Source organism: Canis lupus, chromosome 18 (genome assembly GCF_011100685.1).
Source record: "Canis lupus familiaris isolate Mischka breed German Shepherd chromosome 18, alternate assembly UU_Cfam_GSD_1.0, whole genome shotgun sequence".
NCBI lineage: Eukaryota > Metazoa > Chordata > Mammalia > Carnivora > Canidae > Canis > Canis lupus.
In genome coordinates this window covers 16,539,654-16,559,492 of record NC_049239.1, presented here as the reverse complement: position 1 = coordinate 16,559,492, position 19,839 = coordinate 16,539,654, and the positions used below count along the sequence as shown (strand labels likewise).

At 42.8% G+C, this 19,839-nt stretch overlaps 1 protein-coding gene and 1 long non-coding RNA gene across 2 annotated transcripts in view; one reads left to right on the top strand and one right to left on the bottom strand.

Moving 5' to 3' along the window:
• The window catches only part of RELN (reelin), a 481,015-nt gene extending 476,718 nt beyond the window's left edge, over window positions 1-4,297 (bottom strand). The window contains 1 exon segment of the mRNA XM_038562771.1: window positions 4,030-4,297. Coding sequence (XP_038418699.1) covers window positions 4,030-4,297 — 268 coding nt within the window.
• LOC111090907 lies at window positions 3,153-19,265 on the top strand. The gene is made up of 3 exons (XR_005373202.1): window positions 3,153-3,697; window positions 17,936-18,000; window positions 18,659-19,265. It is a non-coding gene; the product is annotated as an uncharacterized LOC111090907 (long non-coding RNA).
• Window positions 19,266-19,839: the final 574 nt, after the last annotated feature.

Genomic DNA, 19,839 nt, shown 5'->3' with positions numbered 1-19,839 from the left:
TGAGCAGGTAGGTTCTTAATACATGATTTCAGGGATTTCTAAAAGTCTTTCTATCCCAAAATATATTATCTGCCTGCTAGGTGATGCTTAAAATTCTTCCGAACAAAAAGAAAAAGGAAAAATATTTTTCTACCAGTGTAATTAAGACTGTGGGAAAATTTAGTATTGATGAGTCACAGTCTCCACAAATCAGCTGGGGGAGGAAGTTGTAAACAAACAAAAAAAAAGGATAGGTAGAAACCTGAGGTTGAGGGGGAGGAAAAGGGATTATCAAGGGAAGGGAAAGGTGCAGACATCAACTCGACCTTTGCATGTTTCACAATACTGCCCTGGTCCCTAGGAGAAGGAGCAGAGAATTGCCAGGCTTGGTTAGCAAGGAGAAATGGCCACCCGGCTAGACCAACTAGGTTTCTATTTCCTATCTGCCCGTTATTCACAAACTTCTAAAAAAAAAAAAAAAAATTAGGTTTGGTCCTGGAAATCATATTGTGGAAACTGACCATATTTTGGGACTTGTGCAAAAACAGTAAATCCTGGAAGGAAGGAAGGAAGGAAGGAAGGAAGGAAGGAAGGAAGGAAGGAAGGAAGGAAGGAAGGAAGGAAGGAAGGAAGGAAGGAAGGAAGGAAGGAAGGAAGGAAGGAAGGAAGGAAGGAAGGATCGTTTTGATCCTGAGACCTTTCCAATTCAACATGATATACGCAAGATCTCTTTCTGCTGAGCTTCTACAATGTGGTATACACATGCAAGGACACCACAGTTCACTGTGACTAATGATGCCATCTGAAGAAAGTCAGACAACAGAATTTAAAAGATGTAAGAAGATGAGGGTGCTCAGTCGGGTAAACATCTAACTCTTGATTTCAGCTCAAGTCATGAATTCAGGGTTGTGAGCTTGAGCCCTGTGCCAGTCTCTGTGCTGGGCATGTAGCCTGCTTAAGATTCTCCCCCCACCCCACTCTCTCATGAATGAATGAATGAATGAATGAGCAGATGAAAACAGAGATAACGAGTGACATACTTTAATTAAGAGATGAAAACTAGTAGAAGTAATCATGCACTGTTTATAGAGTTGCCCAAACTGCAAATACATAGGTACACTACTTAATGTTGGAAATATGACAACTCTGTTAGACATGCAAGCTTCAAATTCTTTAGTATTATATTTTTGTTTTTTGAAAGATTTTTTAAATTTTTATTTATTTATTTGAAAGAAAGAGAGAGCATGGGGGGAGGGGCAGAAAGAAAGGGAGAAGCAGACTCTTCACCAAGCAGAGAGCCCAATGCTGCAGGGCTCCAAACCCAGGACCCCAGGATCATGACCTGAGCTGAAGGGAGACACTTAACCGACTGAACCACCAAGGCATCCCAAAAAATGTTCAATAAGATCTTTGCATAAAGATTACACATACAGAGACCTGTAATTTTGAACCACGCTTATACGAGAGTGATTTCTGCCTCTGCATTTCACATCCTGAGCTCAGTCACACAGCACAAGTCTCCGAGGGCAGCTGACATAGTCTGACCCACAGTAACGTTCTGTGTTAGGGGCCCTTGTACACACCTCTTCCATCTCGATGCATTCTCTTAGGTAAGAAAGTGACACCCATCACCTCTACCCAAACATGATTGCTCCAGATGATGAGTTCGATGTAAATCATCAATAAGACCGATTTTTCCTGACATAATAGCTACCTTTAAAGATTGAGAAGGTTAGAAACAAAACCTGAAGCTAGTATTTTACAGATTTGTGAGCTTTAAAAAATTTTGAATGATCTGCTATTTTGGTCTCATATATGTTGAGCCAACCAGAAATGTATATTAAGTTTTCCCCTCATCAATTCAATTCCTAAAGATGCTATATAATTTTAACCTTAATTTTTAAAAGTCTAAAAAAGAAGACACACAAGGAAGCATCATTTCATTTTTAAACAATTCTTCTACCTGTAGAACATTTTACAGGGAAAAACTCTTACTGAAGGCCTGAAGCTACAGGCAGTTTCAAATCTAAGTGTTTGGGACACCTGGGTGGCTCAGTGGTCGAGCATCTGCCTTTGGCTCCTGTCGTGATCCCGAGTCCAGGGATCCAGTCTTGCATCGAGCTCCCCACAGGGAGCCTGCTTCTCCCTCTGCCTGTGTCTCTGCCTCTCTCTCTGGGTGTCTCATGAATAAATAAATAAAATCTTTTTAAAAATCTAAGCGTTTGATGTAACGGTTTAGCGCCTCCTTCAGCCTCAGGACGTGATCCTGGAGCCCCTGCGTGGAGCCTGCTTCTCCCTCTTGTCTCTGCCTCTGTGTGTGTGTCTCATGAATAAAATAAAATCTTTTTTAAAAAAATATGACATTAATGATTCTCAAAGTTTATAATAATCCGAACTTCTTGAAGCTGCATAATAAAATTCCTCTACCTTTTCTGATGGCAGAAACGAGGTAGAAATTGAAGCTTTCCCCACAATGTCCAACTTGAAGTATTACACTTTTTTCTTACTCTCTAGCACTCATTCTTTTTCAGACTTAGGGATGTGATTATGGTCAGTCTCTGGATGACTTCTATTTGCTAGCTTTAGAGCAAAAGCAAAGGCTATGTCATATTTTAGTATTAAGTTTTCTATGCCAGCACCTTACAAAGGATGCGGAAAACAGAGGGGGGGGACCCCCAATAACAAAGCTTTGTATTATCACCATGGTCTTCCATCACTACCTGACAATCATACCTTTTAGCCCAGCTTTGGCTCACTTACCTACCACTCTCACTTAGACTAATGACAGGCGAGCACCTCTGCTAAGGGTCACACCAAGTGACAGGCTCAATCAATCAGTCTTTGGGTTAGGTCTGGGTTGCCATCATATTGGCTGGTCTTTCCACTTAAAGATTCTTGAGATATCAGAGAAAAATGCCAGAACATTCTTGGGAAGGGAATGAGAGAAACACTTTATTAAGGAAGGGACTCGTTACAGAAAATTAATTTTTCAAAGTCTAAAATTCCCCCTGAATTTGACTCCTACTTTACAGACAAGTCTGCCATCACGCACAAGAAAGTTGTAAGAGCACGATTTTAGACCTCTAGAAAGCATTTATTGACGTAAAACATTTTAAAGCAGACATGAAGGTGTGTGTGTGTGTGTGTTTTAAGAAAACAGAAAACTTAAGGACTCTTATCATTCGTACATGCATGTTTATCTGAAATGCCAGCTGCTCGGTGGATTATCTCCCGCTATGTCAGTAATTGTTACGAGCCTACAAGACATCGAAACTACAACATGAGATCACTAGGCAATAGTCTCTATTTGGTTGGGTGCAGGTATTTTTTTGCCTTGAAATTCTAATCAAAGAGTGCCTGTCACACCGTTAGAAGCACCACGGAGGCGCGATCTTCAGGAGTGCCAGGGGAAATTACAGAAAATGGACAATATCGCATTTCCCCCACATCCTCGATGTACTGGCTTAAAACAGTCAAAATACAGGCATCATATAAAATCGTATTTCTCGGAGCTACAGTAGACTTCCTCAGCGTCTGATTTTGATGAAGGACTCCGCAATGATCCTTTTAAAAAAAAGGAAAGAAAGAAAGAAAAAGGTACCTTTACACCATAAGGGGCTTGCAGCCCTTACCTGGAAATCAAAGCTGTGCAGATAAAAGACAGAGTCATCAATAAACAACACAGGGATCACTTTTGACAACAAGCAGCACGTTCAAAGTAAGAGCAATCTTTTCTCTCTCTCTCTCTCTCCCCTTAAACCCGTGTACTCGGGACGCGGCGGGGACCCGTCCCTGTGGGCTCGGGCGGCGGGAACTTCGCGGCGGGGACGGGCGCGCCCCTCGGTCACCGGCCGGGGCCGGGCGCCAGGACAAAGGTCCGGCCGGCGAGCGGGGGCGGGGGCGGGGGCGGGGGGCGCTGCCCGGGTCGCCGCTCGGTCCGGCAACTTTGCGGCGCGGCGGCCGCGGAGCGCGGGGCCCGGGGCGCGGCGGGGAGGCGGCGGGGAGGCGGCGGGGAGGCGCGGAGGCGGCGCGGGCGCGGGCGCTACCTACCGTGGTACTCCTGCCCCGGCACGTAGTAGGTGGGGTTGCCCGCGAGGTGCAGGGAGATGAGCACCTCGCCCTGCTCGCCGTCCCCGGCCAGCTCCCCGTGGTGCGTGCACAGGAAGAAGAAGGGCGAGAAGCGCGGCGAGGAGCGCGGCCAGGGGCCCGGCGAGGAGCCCGGCGAGGAGCCCGGCGAGGGGCCCGCCGCGCGCGCCCCCAGCGTCGCCCCGAGCAGCAGCGCCACGAGCCACGTCCGCGGGGCCCAGCTGCGCTCCATGCCGCCGGCGGCCCCGCGGGGAGGGGCGGGCTCGGGGCGGCCCCGCCGGGAAGTTCCGCGCGAGGCCGCGGCCCGCAAACTTTCTGGCGGCCGCGGGGGAGCCGGCGCGGGCTGCGGGCGCCGGGAGCGCGTCGTCCGCCTCCGCCGTGCGCCTCCCTCCGCCGCCGCCGCCGCCGCGCGACGCCCCTCGGCCGGGCCTGGGAAAGCGCCCGCCCCGCTCCGCACCTTCTTAAAGCCCCGGGCGCCCCGGCCCCCCGCCCCGCCCGCCGCCGCCGCCGCCGCCACACGTGTCCCGGCCGCGCCCCCGCCCCGCGCCCGCCCCTCGCGCGCCCGCCCGGCCCCCGCCGGCCCCCGCCCGCTCCGCCCCGCTCGCCGCGCGCACCTCGGGCCCCGCCGGCCCCCGCCCCCCGCCCCCCGCCGCCGGTCCCGGGAGGGGCGCTGTCGGGGCCCCCGCGGCGAGGGGCGAGAGGCGGGGGGCGGGGGGCGGGGGCCGAGCGGCGGCGGCCGGGCCCAGCCCGCCTCTTTGTCTGCGCCGCCCGCGCCCCACGCCCCGCGCCCCTCGGGGCCCCGCGGCCTCGCTGCTGGCGGGGATGCGCCCCCGCCCGGCCGCCCCCGCCCGGTCCTCCGCAGCCGCAGCCCCGACCGCAGCCCCAGCCCCGACCGCAGCCGCAGCCGCAGCCGGGCGGCCGGCGAGACCGAGCGGCAGCGGCCCTGGCAGCCCCGACAGGCGCTCGTCGCCGCCCGCGCGCGGGGGACCTGCTGATTCTGAAAGTCAGTGTTTATTTCCTTTAAATGTCAGCCGCGACCAACGTCCCCGAAACGGGGAAGGGGAGCGCGTTCCGGGGGACGCCGGCAGCGGCGACCGGGGCGGGGGCTACTGCGCGGCCGCCGGGCCCGCGGGGAAGCGATGGGAAGCGCGTTCCCGGGCGGGGACGGCCGCAGCCCCGGGGCGCCCCGAGCGAGCCCGCGGACAGCGGCGCGGCGGCAGGTGTCAGGCCAGGTGTCAGGCCAGGTGTCAGCGCTTGTCCCCGCCCACGCCTGCTAACCGCCCAGCCCAGAGACACCCGCACGGACGGAGATGACTAGATCATAAAACTGGAAAGGATGGTGTCTGTGCCTATGGGGGGGGGGGGTGAAAGGCAGGGTCCAAGGGGGGGACCTCCGCAGTCATTCCGTTGCACAAATAAGACCTTGCTTCTTCTTCGTCTTACCCAGACCGAGCTCAGACCGGCCGGAAGGGCCCCCCCCAGCTGCCTTCTGTGCTCCCCGCTACGAGCCCCGAGGGCCCAGCTGCTCTACATATATTTGATGTAATCATGGTCACCCCTCAGCTCCGTGCTGGGTGCAGGCTACATGGGCTGTAGGTAAATTACCACATGTTACAGGCACACCACCCCAGAGGCAAAAAAATAAAAATAAAATTACCCATTTCACAAGGGAAGAAACAGTCAGAAATGTTCATTTGCCCAACATCAGTCACAAAGGCTGGATGCGAGACCGGCTGGCTGCCGGCCCTGCAAGGCTCTCACCCAGAAAGCCCTGCAACCATCGACAACCTTAGCTGGAAGGCCAACTACCACCACCACCTGTTCACAGCAGGCAGCGTTGCCCCAAACAGAATTACAAGAAACTTACCCCACAGCTGGCATAACTGTTACCATATCTTCCCACCCCGTTATGTGCACATAACCTAAGACAAAATGAATCACTGCTAGAAAGAATCCAAACCGTTGCACATTTTTAGCTGACACTTTCACATGTTTACTGTGTGCCAAAGTGCTATCCTAAACACTTCATACATTAACCTCTTCTAATCCTCATAACAACTTTATGGGGAAAGTACTCTCAAGATCATCATTTTACGTGTTATGAACGTGAAGCACAGAGAGGTCAAGTAACTTGTCCAAGGTCACACAGCTGGTAAGTGAGAGAGCCATGACTTAAATCTGATTCCAGAGTCCCGGCACTTAACCAGCTCAAACCACTTCTAAGGAACGCATATTGGTATTGTTCGAGGGATGGGAAGACAACAATTCTTTACTAACATCAGATTACCTCATTTAATCCTTACATTACCCTGTGAAGTAGATATAATTATCCTCACTTTTCAGAAAAGAAAGGTAAGAGTCATGGAAGTTAAGTGATTTGACAAGGGCCCTCACTAAGAAGAGGAGTCTGGGATCAAATCTGGCCATGCTTGTTGCCAAGGTTGCTGCTTTAAATAGTCTTTAGGGGCACCTGGGTGGCTCCGTCCATTGAGCTTCTGACTCTTGGTTTTGGTTCATGTCATGATCTCATGGGTTGTGAGATCAAGCCCTGCATCAGGCTCTGGGTTCAGCAAGGAGTCTGCTTGAGATTCTCTCCCTCTGCCCCTCACCCCACTCGCATGGTCTCTCTCCTTCTCTCTAAAATAAATAAATACAATTTTCTAAAAAAGAAAAAATTGTCTTGAGGAAAAGCACCGATAATTGGTCCAGGACATAACTGGCACTTAATTCCCAGAAGGTTGCCAATTCCCAGAGGTCCCCCTCTTTCTATTCTGTAGGAGATATTCTCTTGTACATCTCTCCATGGCTTTCTTGGCATTCAATTGATGTAACCAAGTTCATTTTCCAACCTTCCCCTTTTATTTTTTTTTTAAGATTTTATTTATTTATTCATGAGAGACACACAGAGAGAGAGAAAGGCAGGGACACAGGCAGAGGGAGAAGCAGGCTCCATGCAGGGAGCCCGACATGGGACTCGATCCCGGGGCTCCAGGATCAGGCCCTGGGCCGAAGGCGATGCTAAACCGCTGAGCCACCTGGGCTGCCCTCCAACCTTCCCCTTTTACTGTGCTTTCTTCACTTTTTACAACATTACTTCGCTATTGTATTTTGGTGACTTTTATACTCTTAACTACTCAGGCTCAAACCTCTGACTTCAGCCCCGTGGTTGTTCATTAACAGACACAGAGACTGTTTAAATAATGCCCTGAGTGGTGTGGAGTTGCTTAAGAAAGGGGTAGATGCTGGTACACCCCCCTTAGCAGTCCTTTGGACAAACATGAATACTTGTGTTCTTACAGTAATAGAGGTCCAAGTTTACACATCTCTGATACTTTCACAGTCAGACCCAGTTCAACTCGCTATTATTAATACTTTTTAATAATCTTAAAAATAATACACAAGATCTATATAGAATCACCTTGAACATCAGGAATTAGCATCTTCCTCATAGAGCAGTGTACTTTAAGTCCCACAAGAGAAGGCAAAGTAGGTTACAGGTCAAAACTTCCAGTTTCCCAGCTCCTGTGCTAAGCCTTAGATCTTATTTCTATTTCATAAGTCATAATAAACATCTTCAAGAATATCTGTCTGGTCCAGAAAATCTACAAGCCTTCAAACTAAGTAGGAAAGTAGAGAAATGCTTTTCAAGAAAAATTGGCCGTCATCAAAAAAAAAAAAAATCTGCAAAAAATAAAAAGTGGTGTCAGGGGTGAAAAATGAGTAAATCTGTGGGAAAGGGAGCTTAAATGGGGTAAGATTCTTTTTTAATTAAAACTGCTCTGAAGTGGTAATTAGTCTACCAAAAAAATTACACATAGGCATTTTTAGACTATAAATCCTTTCTTTCTGGGAATTAGAAATCATTGCCCAGTATTGAATTCGAATAATTATAACACAATGGGAAACACATATATTGTGTATGTATATGCATATAAAATCAGATCCACAACTTTCAAATCATTGGGAGATGATCAATCCAGATAAAAATACAAAACAGAAAAAAAATTTAAAAAATACAAAACAGACATTGAATCACTTTTAAAAGTTGTAAGAATGCACTCACTGTCTGCCTTTTATTTATTTTTTGACCCCCAAGTAGCAAATGTTTTGATATGTGTGAGAAAGTAAACTTCTACTCTTATTTACTCTGGAAAAGTCAAGCAGAAAGTATATAAAATTATATAATATATATATCACATAATATAATATCAATATGTATAATATAAATATGTATATTATGTAAATATATAATAATATAAATATATATGTGTGTATATATACATATATATGGAGAGAGTGAACAAACTGGAATCAATCAACTCTTTAAACTTTAAAGTAGTAATAAAGGGCCAAATAACAGGAAACCCTTCCTTACACAAAAGTAAACTTCCCAAACCTATTACTTGTAAAATACGGTACAATCTGAAAAGGTTGAGACTCTTAAGCAAAAGAAGGGTTAGTGAAGTCTCCAGGGACTGAAACTTCACTGGGAAAGGACTGGTTCTGATATGCATGTCCTGCCAGCACATGTCACTTAATGCACCCCAAATTTAAATACAAAAATGAGATAAACCACAGGTCAATAAAATGTCATCGTGTCATAAAATTTCTGAAAAAGATCCCAATTCCTCAACACTAAAAATCTCTCTCTCTCTCTCTCTCTCTCTTTTTAAGCTTCTCTACTTCCAAGGATTCTGTCTTTTCTCTCTAGCATGTCCTTTCCAATCCTTATACCCTAAGTACACACTCTCAGCCTTCCTTCCTCCACTTCACCCCCCACTTGGATGCTGTTAACTCAGCCTCCACATCTCCATTTGCATGCTTTTTTCCTCTCAGACCTTTCCCTGACCTTGCCTACCCCCCATCCTAAATCAGGTTCTCTAGAGCTGCAGTGTCCATTATGGTAGGCCCTAGCCTACAGGTTCTATTCAAATTGAAATTAAACAAAATTTAAAATTGAGTTTTTCAGGCGCATGAGGCACATATCGAGCATTCAATAACTACATGTGTTTAATATTTACTATATTGGACAGAGCAGACTTATAGACTATGATAGTTCATTTTGTATGTCAGCTTGACGGGACCAAGGGATGCCTGGTAAAACATTATTTCTGAGTGTTTCTATTAGAGTGTTATGGGAAGAGATTAGCATTTCAGTTGGCAAACTGAGCAAAGCAGATGGCCTTCCCCAATGTTGGTGGGCATCACCCAATTCATTGAGGGCCCTAAAAGAACAAAAAAGTTCTATTAGGAATGGAGAACCCTCTCTTCCTGCTTGAGCTGACACATCTATCTTCTCCTGCCCCTAGACATCTGTGCCCCTAGTTCTCAAGTTCTGGGACTCAAATCAGGACTTAACACTATTAGGCCTTCAGACTTAGACTAGATTATGCCATGGACTTTCTTAGCTCTCCAGTTTACAGATGGCGGACTGTGGGACTTTTCTGCTTTTATAACCACATGAGCCAATTACTATAGGAAACACCCTCTTATATATATCTAGATAGGGAGAGAGAGATCCTAATCATTCTGTTTCTCTGGAAAACATTGACTAATCCATAGTCTATCCATATTTCCATCATCATAGAGTGGCCTATTGTATAGCACTGCCCTACATTCAAAGGATGAATGAATGCTCCTACACTTTCACATTCATTAAGTCATTTGATCAATATATATCAAGCATCTCATATGTGCCAAACTGCTAGATACAGTAGACACAGCACTGAATAAAGCTAGTACAGTGCCTGCCCTCATGGAGTTTACAGTCTAGTGTTGGGAACTGAACAGTAAATGAGCACAAAAAAACAACATAATTCCTGACACTGGTAAATACTGCGAAGAAATAAAACAGGATGATGTGGTGGAGAGCATCGAAGGCAAACTGGTCCCTTTAGATTGAAGCGGCAGGGGAAACTTCTCTGGAGAGTGAAATTGGAAACTTCATGAATATGGATGAGTCCACCATGTGAACATGTAGGCGGAAAACAATCCAACAAGACCATAGAACTAGTATGAAAGCCCTAAAGCAGGACAATGCTTGGGATGTTCAAGGCTCAGGAAGAGCAGCATGACAAGGGAAGAGTAGTAAGGGATGAGGCCAGAGAAGCAGGAAGGGGCCAGATCACATCAATACGATGGGGAAGATTTAGGTCAAGAAGTGACATGATCTGAAGGAATTAATTAATTTTTAAATGCCAAAAACTTTCTGAGGAAAAAATATTCTGCTAAATTTCTCCAAGGGTTTAAATAAATGTCCGGTGAATATTTTAGCATAATTGTCTCTAGCGCACTTTCTGTTACAGTATAGCAAAGTACATTATTAATTCATTCATTTACTCGGCAAATATTAATTGAACGACTATGACAAGTAGAGCACTGTGTTAGGTTCTGGGAAAAGTGGTGAACAAGACCGATGCAATTCCTGCTCCATAAAGCTTACATTTCAGTGGGAGAGACAGATATCAACATCAATTACTACAATCAATGAGGGACTTATAAAAGTGATGCATGCTTTAAAGGGGAATACAGCATGAGAAGGGAAAAAGAACAGTGGAGATTTACCTGAGCAAGAGGGTGAGGTTAGGATTTATGAGCAATTAGTTTGGTAAAAAGGGCTGAGGAAGAAGGAGAAAAAACATATTTCAGCCCAGAGCACCTCTGTGTGAAGAAGATGACGACGGGGAAAGCAAAGTGGTGGATTCCAGACCTGAAAGCATGTCAGAGCTGATGGAGTAAAGAGCATCAAGGGAGACTGGCCCTGATGAGCTGTGAGCACAGCAGTAGATAGGCTGGGCAGGGCCTTTTCAACCACAGCAGGGTCTTCTTGCTGAAAGCAGTGGGGTGGCACTGAAGGGATTGTAAACAGGGACATACCCCGAGGTCATATACATTTGAGGGACACCTTGGGTCATCTTGGTTACATTGGATTGGGGAGCATGAAGGTAAATACGGAGAGAAGACTCAGATGTGGTACAAGTAGCTCAGCTGAGATGATGGTCTGGGAGGAGAAGGAGGGGAGGAGGGCGGAATGGGGAATATTTAAAAGACCCACAGCCCCGTGTGATAGACTGAATCACTAGACACAGGGCTAAGGGGAGGGAAAAGATCGTGCCCAATTTTCAGGCTTTTGCAGATTAGTGACTATTGCTGGATAAACTATTTTTTAAATATATTTAAGTAAACCTTTTAATAAAGCATAAATATGCACCAAAAGGTAAGCAAATCAGAAGTACAGAGCTCAATGGATTTTCACAAATGGAAGACTCCATATGAGCAGCATCAGGAGAACATTAGGCAGAAGTGCCTATGACCTGTTGGAGCCACCACTCTTCCCCCAAGACACGGAAGGGATTTTAAGCAGAGACATAACATGTCTTCAAGATGGTTCATTTCACCTGTTTTTAAACTTTATGTAAACAGAGTTATGCAATATATGTGATTTTATGCCTGGCATCTTTAACTCAACGTCATGTTTTTAAGAATCATCCAGTTGCTGCGTGTAGCAATAGTTTGTTCATTCTTATTACCATACAGTATATGGTGAGGATCACAATTTATTTGTCTACCGTTAATGGAAATTTTGGCTATTTTCAGTTTGGGCCAACTAAAAAAATGTGGTTAAAAATTACTTTTGTGCATGTCTTTTGGTGAACTTATGCATATATTTCAGTGAGGAGAGGGAACACTGGATCATGGTGAAACCGCTTTTAATGCACTGCCAAAGTAGTGACATATAAAGACAAATCTACAAGATGTAAAAAATGAAGCAAAAGCAAGAATCAAGAGATAAGCCAGTAGGTGCCCAATCCACCCAGGACTCTGACATCTCCCATTTCAATAGACTTTGAACTTCCATTTTGAAGGCTATGGGGGGTGTGGGAATAGGAGATAAAGCTTAGGGTCGGCCCAAGGTGGGAAGAATGATAGGATTGTACTACCCAAAGTGGGGCTTGCAGAGCGGTCTGTAAATTATCTGTTGCCAGTCCATGTTGAAATATGTACATAAATTAAGAGATTTAGAAACTTTTAGAATAATTTTACAGTGTAGTAACATCTGAGCAGCAATCCATTTTTCTAGTAACTAATTTTAATTGTATTTTATAAAAATTTCTTTTGGTGACATACCACAGATAGTTCCTAAAGCACTGCGATAGAAAACCCATGCCTAAAGGTATGATTGATCTTCAAACAGCTAGACTTTCAACAAAAAGGTGAACTAGAAAAATTTTCTCATTTGTCTCAATCTTGGCATAAAGTAATGATGGCAGGGGAATGCTCTCACCAAAATTTGAAACCCAAGTCTGGCTCTCAAGAACATGTGGCTCAGGAGGTGCCTGGGTGGCTTAGTTGGTTAAGCATCTGCCTTTGGCTCAGGTCATGATCCTAAAGTCCCAGGATTGAGCCCAGGGATCAAGCCCCAAGTCAGGCTCCCTATTCAGCAGGAAGTCTGCTTCTCCCTCTCCCTCTATTCCCCCCGCCCTCCGATTGTGCTCTCTCTCTTTCTCTCTAAAAAAAAGAAGAAAAAAAAAAAAGAACATGTGGCCCAAATTCATACTTCTGTTTTATTTGAAAACCCTCAAGCCAAGAATTAATTTTAAAGTGGTCCTGGGTTAAAAGTGCTCCCAGGCATCTAGAAGGAACAAATTCAAATGGTCTCTATGAAGGAAAAATAAACCTCCTTTAAGCCAGCCTTCAAAGAACTACAACAGATAAAGATGCATTGAACGCATGTTTGCAATCACGAGTCACTAATACTGTGAGAAGGGAGAAACCAGTGAGTCCACGGGAATAGTAGATAATCAGAATCGGACCCACAAAGACTTCAGACGCTGAAATTATCAGCTATAGAACACCAGATGTGTTTATTGATAAAATGCAGAAAAACAAAATGTTTCAAAAATATAAGAATAAGGGACTATCAAGAATGACCAGGCAATCTCAAGACCTGATACCTAAAATTTAGAACCCTCATGGCAGACATAGCTGCTTCTGGCAGCCTGGAATATTAGACATTCTGGGAGGCCTGGTTCCTGTAAAACAGCTAGATCCAGCATAAAACATAATTTTCTTGTGTTATTGGGCTCATAGGAAATAAAGGAAATCACTAAGAGACCAGAAAAAATTTTTTAAAGATTTTATTTATTTACTCATGAAAGACACACACAGAGAGAGAAAGAGACACAGGCAGAGGCAGAAGCAGGCTCCCTGCAAGGAGCCAGATGCGGGACTTGATCCTGGATTCCAGAATCATGCCCTGGGCCAAAGGCAGACACCCAATCGCTGAGCCACCCAGGCTTCCCGAGACCAGAAAATTTTTAAAAAGGAACTAATCATGAGGGGAAACAGGAACCATGTGCAGTGAGCATATATGAATGGGTTCCCAACTATATAGAAGCTCAATGTATAGCAGTTGGCACTGCAGATTAAAAGTGGAGGGAAAAGTGGACTTTTCAATAAACATCCAGAGGCAATTCTTTATCTGTATGGAAAATAATAAAATTGAAACTCCACTTCCCACCTAGGGCCACAGCCTTAGGTATAGAGCCTTCCACTTGTATGAGTCTCTTCCAAGGCCCTGTGGGGAGACTAGAAATGGGTTCACATAGTCATATGTTTTTGTAAAATTTGAAAATATATGTTGAACCCATGGTTAAGATCTCCCTTCCTTTCTATTCTAACTACTCCAAATTTCTCCTTGTGTAAGATTGTCATGGCAGTGGCTGTGAGCATTTTTTTTTTTTGAGTGGTTAAAGGGAAGTCGACTTAGAGATTTGAGTTTTGTTGGTTATTTTTATGTAGTTTGCAGTTACTGTGTATAGACTTAAGTTACTGCTAGCTGCTGTCCCAGTAAAGAATGACTTTCAGAAATATTTACTGTCTGCTCTGTGGACCTCACTGGAGTCATGATATGTAAGGTACAGTTTAGACATTATATTATAAACTGTCCTTTGGGCCCTGGCACCAGAGATATGTGAAGAGTGGAAGGATAACATGGTGTGAAATGTATAGAGCCAAAAGTTAGTGTGTGGAAAATTCTTCCAATTACAAGATATTTCAAAAGTTCAGAAGTGCATGAACTAATTCAGTATCTATAATTATAACAATTTTTTGATGGGATCACTTGAAATGTAGTTTAACTTAACCAGAATACCTATATATTTTCTAAAGAGTTTATTTATTTATTCATGAACAACACAGAGAGGCAGACACAGGCAGAGGGAAAAGCAGGCTTCATGTGGGGAGCCTGATGTGGAACTCGATCCCAGGACCCTGGGATCATGACCTGAGCCAAAAGCAGATGCTCAGCCACTGAGCCACCCAGGTCCCCCTCATATCAGAGATTTAAAAGTTAAGTTGTGGGGGATCCCTGGGTGGCGCAGCGGTTTGGCGCCTGCCTTTGGCCCAGGGCGCAATCCTGGAGACCCGGGATCGAATCCCACGTCGGGCTCCCGGTGCATGGAGCCTGCTTCTCCCTCTGCCTGTGTCTCTGCCTCTCTCTCTCTCTCTCTCTCTCTCTCTCTCGCTGTGTGCCTATCATAAAAAAAAAAAAGTTAAGTTGTGGAATCCATATATAAAATGTAATTTGAGACTTCAGAGTGTTCAGGAAGAGCACACTAACTTCTAATCTTTATTAATAAGAGTCTAAACATCAGGACGCGTGGGTGGCTCAGTCGCTTAAGCATTTGCCTTTGACTCGGGTTATGATCTTGGGGTCCTGGGATCGAGTCCCACATTGAGGTCCCTGCTCAGCGGGGAGTCTGCTTCTCCCTCTCACTCCCCTCCCCACTGCTTGTGCTCTCTCTCTCTCTCAAATAAATAAATAAAAACCTTTTTAAAAATTAGAGTTTAAAGATCATGTTCAATACATCTGAGTGTGTGGGGCTTAAGTGCAGAATGACGACCACTGAGGAGGCAGGAGTGGCAGACGGAATCAGCTTGGGTACCATCTACCAAGCCCAAACAAGACAGTAGGAGAATGGAAAGTTATGGACCAAACGTGATCACTTATGCACAAATTCTAAGCAAATTACTAGTAAAGAGAATTCAGCAAAATATAAAAAAGATAATATAGGATGACAAAGTTGGGTTCACGCTATGCCAGAAAGAATAATTTAACGCTAGCAAAGCTCTTCATTATATTCACAATTAAAGAAGAAAGATTAAAGAATAATTTCAAAAGATATAGGAATTTTGGCATCTATTTGTAAGGATCAAAATGAATTATTGAAAGGAACTGCCTTAATCTGATGAAGGATAGTTAACAAAAAAATTCTACAGAAGCATTTTGCAAATTGGCGAAATGTTATAAGCATTACATTTAAGATCAAGAATGAGACAGGTGCCCTCCCCCACCATTTTTATTTCACACCAAATTAAAGGTCCTCGTCAGTGAAATAGGACCAGAATAAAAGGAAATACATATATAAAGACTGCAAAGGAACAAACTGAATTCTTAGTTGGCAGTTAATTCCTTTCAGTTATTGAAGATAGTACATTGTTTCTTGGCTTTCATTGTTACCACTGAAGAGTGAATTATCACCTTCACTGCTACTTACTGGAAAGGTAATCTGTATTTTTTTTCTTACTCTTTTAAAACTTTTGCTGTATCTTTGAGGTTCTTCAGTTTACCTATGATACTTTTTTTCTTCATAAAAATCTAACTTTTGTAACTCACCTATTCATTCAATATAGTTTGTATATTTTAGGAGTGATTTGACTCCCTACAGGGAGAACAGGGAAAAATATAAAATAATTCTACTCAGAGAAGCACAACGACACAAGAACAAAACAGGTTCTGCAGGAATAAGTTAAAATATGAAGTTATATATAGCTAAAATTATAAAATAATTTTCCCAAGTTACAATCTCTAGGAAGTGGTAGAAACATCATTCAAACCTACGCACAATGTCCCTTAGCATCTAACCACTACACTGTCTTGCCCTTGGCCACAGAAGGCAAAACGGTGTCTCCTACCAGATGAGAATGTTGCAACGAAAATTAAAACAAGATACCATTTCATACTTACTAGACTGCAAAAGTTAGAAGTCTGACAATAGCAAGTATTGGTGAGGCTATAAATTACAAGAATTCTTATACATTGTTGCTAGAATACAAATTGTGGCAACCATCTGGAAAGCAATATTTCAATATCTGGCAAAGTTGAAGTAATATAGTAATTTTGCCTCTAGCTATACAGCACAGAGACATGCCCAGGGGGTGCAGAAGGAGATATGTACAAGAATGCTCAAAGCAATATTGCTATATTAATAGCAAATACAAAAATGAAAACCACCTTTAATAGAAAAATAAATAAATGATCTGGTCGTACAGTGGAGCAAAGTTTCTTGCTGTTTAAACAGCTTCACTGAGGTTTAATTTAAATACCATAAATTTCATCCGTTTTATTTATCATTTTATCATATATTAATGATTTTTAGTAAATCGTTTAGAGTTGTGCAACATCATCACAATCCAATTTTAGAACATTTCCATTACCCTAAGAAAGATCCCTCCAGCCCATTTGCAGTTAATCTCATCTGCCTTGGTTCCCCCAGACAACAACTAATTTACTGTGTATCTATATGTATCTATTTTTATACTTGTCTTTTCTGGACATTTAATACAAATGAAATTTTAAAATTTAGTCTTTTGTATCTGGCTTCTTTCACTTAGTATAATGGTTTTGAAATTCATCCATGTTGTAGCATGTATCAATAGTTCTTTTTATTTCTATTTTTATTTTTTTTAAGATTTTATTTATTCATGAGAGAGACAGAGAGACAGAGAGAGAGGCAGAGACACAGGCAGAGGGAGAAGCAGGCTCCATGCAGGGAGCCCAGTTAGTTCTTTTTAATTGCTAAAGTATTATTGTAATGTATAGATAGACCCATTCACTTTTTTTGGCTATTATTAATAGTGCTTTTTGAACATTCCCATGTAAGTCTTTGTCTGGATGTGCATTTTCATTTCTTTTAGGCAGATATCTAGGTGTGGAATTGCTTGAGAGCAAAGTTTCTAACTGTGTTTGTGCCTAGGACCTCTTTAGCAGTCTGATGAGACCTATGAGCCTCTTCTCAAATGTTTAAAATGTTTTAAATGCCTTGAAATATATAGGATTACAAAGAAACAAATTGTATTGAAATATGGTTATTATCAGCATACTAAAAAGTTATGATATGGTAATATATGTTTTATTAACTCATTAAATAGAGTAGCAAGATAACAACTAACAATGTCAAAGTAAATATCTGTATTTCAAACTCTCTCTCTGTATTAACCATAGTGTGATATGGAAATACCCATGATTCCTCTTGGTAATAAAGTCACACATAACTATGGTTGGCTTCCCACTTTATAATTAAAGGAAATGCTTAAATTTCAGCTAAAGTTAAGTAAAAATTCTGTTTCATAGATTTCCCCCACCCCCTGGCTGGGTTCTCAATTGATTAAGAGCTTGAAATATAATATTATATTGTAGTGAGAATGAATGAAAGAAAGCTACTCATTTCAGCATCAATGAATTTCATAAACATAAGGTTTAACTTAAAAAGTAAGTTGCAGGAGAAAACATACACTATTACACCACTTATGTAAAGCTTATTTATCTCCTAAATAATACTATTTATTGATCAGGCATTCATACATGTATGATAAAGTATGGAGCAATGCATGGTAATGGTAAACAACAAATTCAGAATGGTAATTATCTCTAGGAGGGAGGGAGAGGGGTTTGTCCAAGAAGAAGGTAAGAGAGCTTCAACTTTATTTGTAATGATACATTTCTTAGGCTAATAGGTATGTATGCAGATGTTGGTTATATTATATGTTATTTCTTATGTTTCTTTTTTCTTTTTTTTTCCTTAAATAGGCTCCATGATCAGCATGGAGCCCAATGCCGAGTTTGAACCCAGGACCCTGAGAGCAAGACCTGAGGTGAGATCAAAAGTCAGATGCTTAACTGACCAAGGCACTCCTCATATGTTTTTATATTTTATGTTTCTAGTGTATTTCCATATGTATGAGATATTTCATAAAATATTTTTTTCATAAAATATTTTTAAAAGAATGAATTAACCCTTTGAAAACATGTAATTAAAGAAACATTATAGCCTCTACTTAAAAATCAATGATAATATTAAAATATTCATGCCTAAAATATGACTAAAATACTTAAAATGCTTATACCCAAGCTTGTGAAAGTAAACAATGGGAAGTGAAAACATAATAGTATCTTTTCTCACCTATCATCACCAGCTGAGAATCTAATTTTTGAAAATAGCTGGAAAATTTTAGAGATATTCATTCTCTTCATATTTTCTTTAAATTTTCAATTATTTGAGCTCTCTGGACTTTCCCCAGACATCTTGTCCAGATAACTTTTAAATTTCATTACACTATTATTTGTAGATTTGAGTTGATAGACTCTTTTGGTTATAAGCAATGGAGACCCTAGTCACATCAGTTTAATCCAAAAAAACCTACCTGTTGGTTAAGATAACAGAAATGTTCGAGGGAAGTTATAGCTTCCGTCTAAATAATGCTGCTGGACCTCCACTCACTCTTCATCTCTCAGTTCTGTTTTCTCCTGCAGGTCTGTCACTCTCAGGAAAACCTTCTCAACACGGGTAGCCGTTGGCAAGTCTAGGCATCCTTCGTCATTACAGGACCAAGCCTCCTTGCATCGGCTTAGAGTTGTGTGCCAATCCCTAAACAGTCACTGTGATGGAAGTGCTGACTGGCCCGGTCCTAGGCATATTTCCTAGAGCCTAGGGTGACTGGGTGTAGGCCCACCAAAACCACAGGGATTATGAGGGAGGAGGGGGTGGGTCCCCAAAAGAAAATGTATTAAGAGACAGGAAAGGACGTGCTAAACAGAACAAACAACAAATGTCCAGTACATCATCTGAGGATTGAAATGTCCTCCCATTGTCTAGCAGTGGAGGCTCACTCCGGTGTCATGTAGCTCTCTAGTAACTGCAGGATGTCTGACACATCTGCATGGATTCTTCCATTTAATGATGAGTGCGGATCAGGGCTGGCTTTCAGAATTAGCATTCATGGCAAGAGAAATTTTGACCTGAGCAAGAAAATTCTGGACCTTTGTAAAACAGAGGCCAGGACTCCCATGTTCTGTAAAATTTAATAATATCAATGGCGTTTCCTATTCGGATCCTCAGTTTGCTACTTCCATGATAAAAGCCTACATGAATATTATATGATTCTGTAAATCTTTCCAATAAAGTTATATAAAAAAGAAGGATTTGTTTAATACTATTCGATTCAATGCTGTGTACTGACATAATGGGAAAATTATTCAGGAACATTTCATTCTTGAGAAAATACTGCCTACATTATCAATGCCTCAACATACCTGGGCTTATAAAAAACTATAATCCATACTTTCTGAGCATATGAACTTGTTGGCAACTTTTCACCACAAAAAATAATTTATCTTGGAATTCAACAGCTATTAGCAGTGCTCAAAAAGTGAAGTTTTCTGTAACAGAAAAGGATACAGTTGCAGATGATATTTACCGACTTCATTCACTCAACAGTCAAGGAAATTTCCTGAGGAGGCTCTCTATTAATGAATATTCTTCCAACTGAAATAGGTAGCCCAATTTTTTAAAAAGATATATATATATATTTTCAGATAAAGAGTGGGGGCGGTGAGGGAAAGAATCTTTCAAGCAGACTCCCCATTGATCACGGAGCCCAACATAGGGCTCGATCTCATGACCCACGAGATCATGACTTGAGCCAAAACCAAGA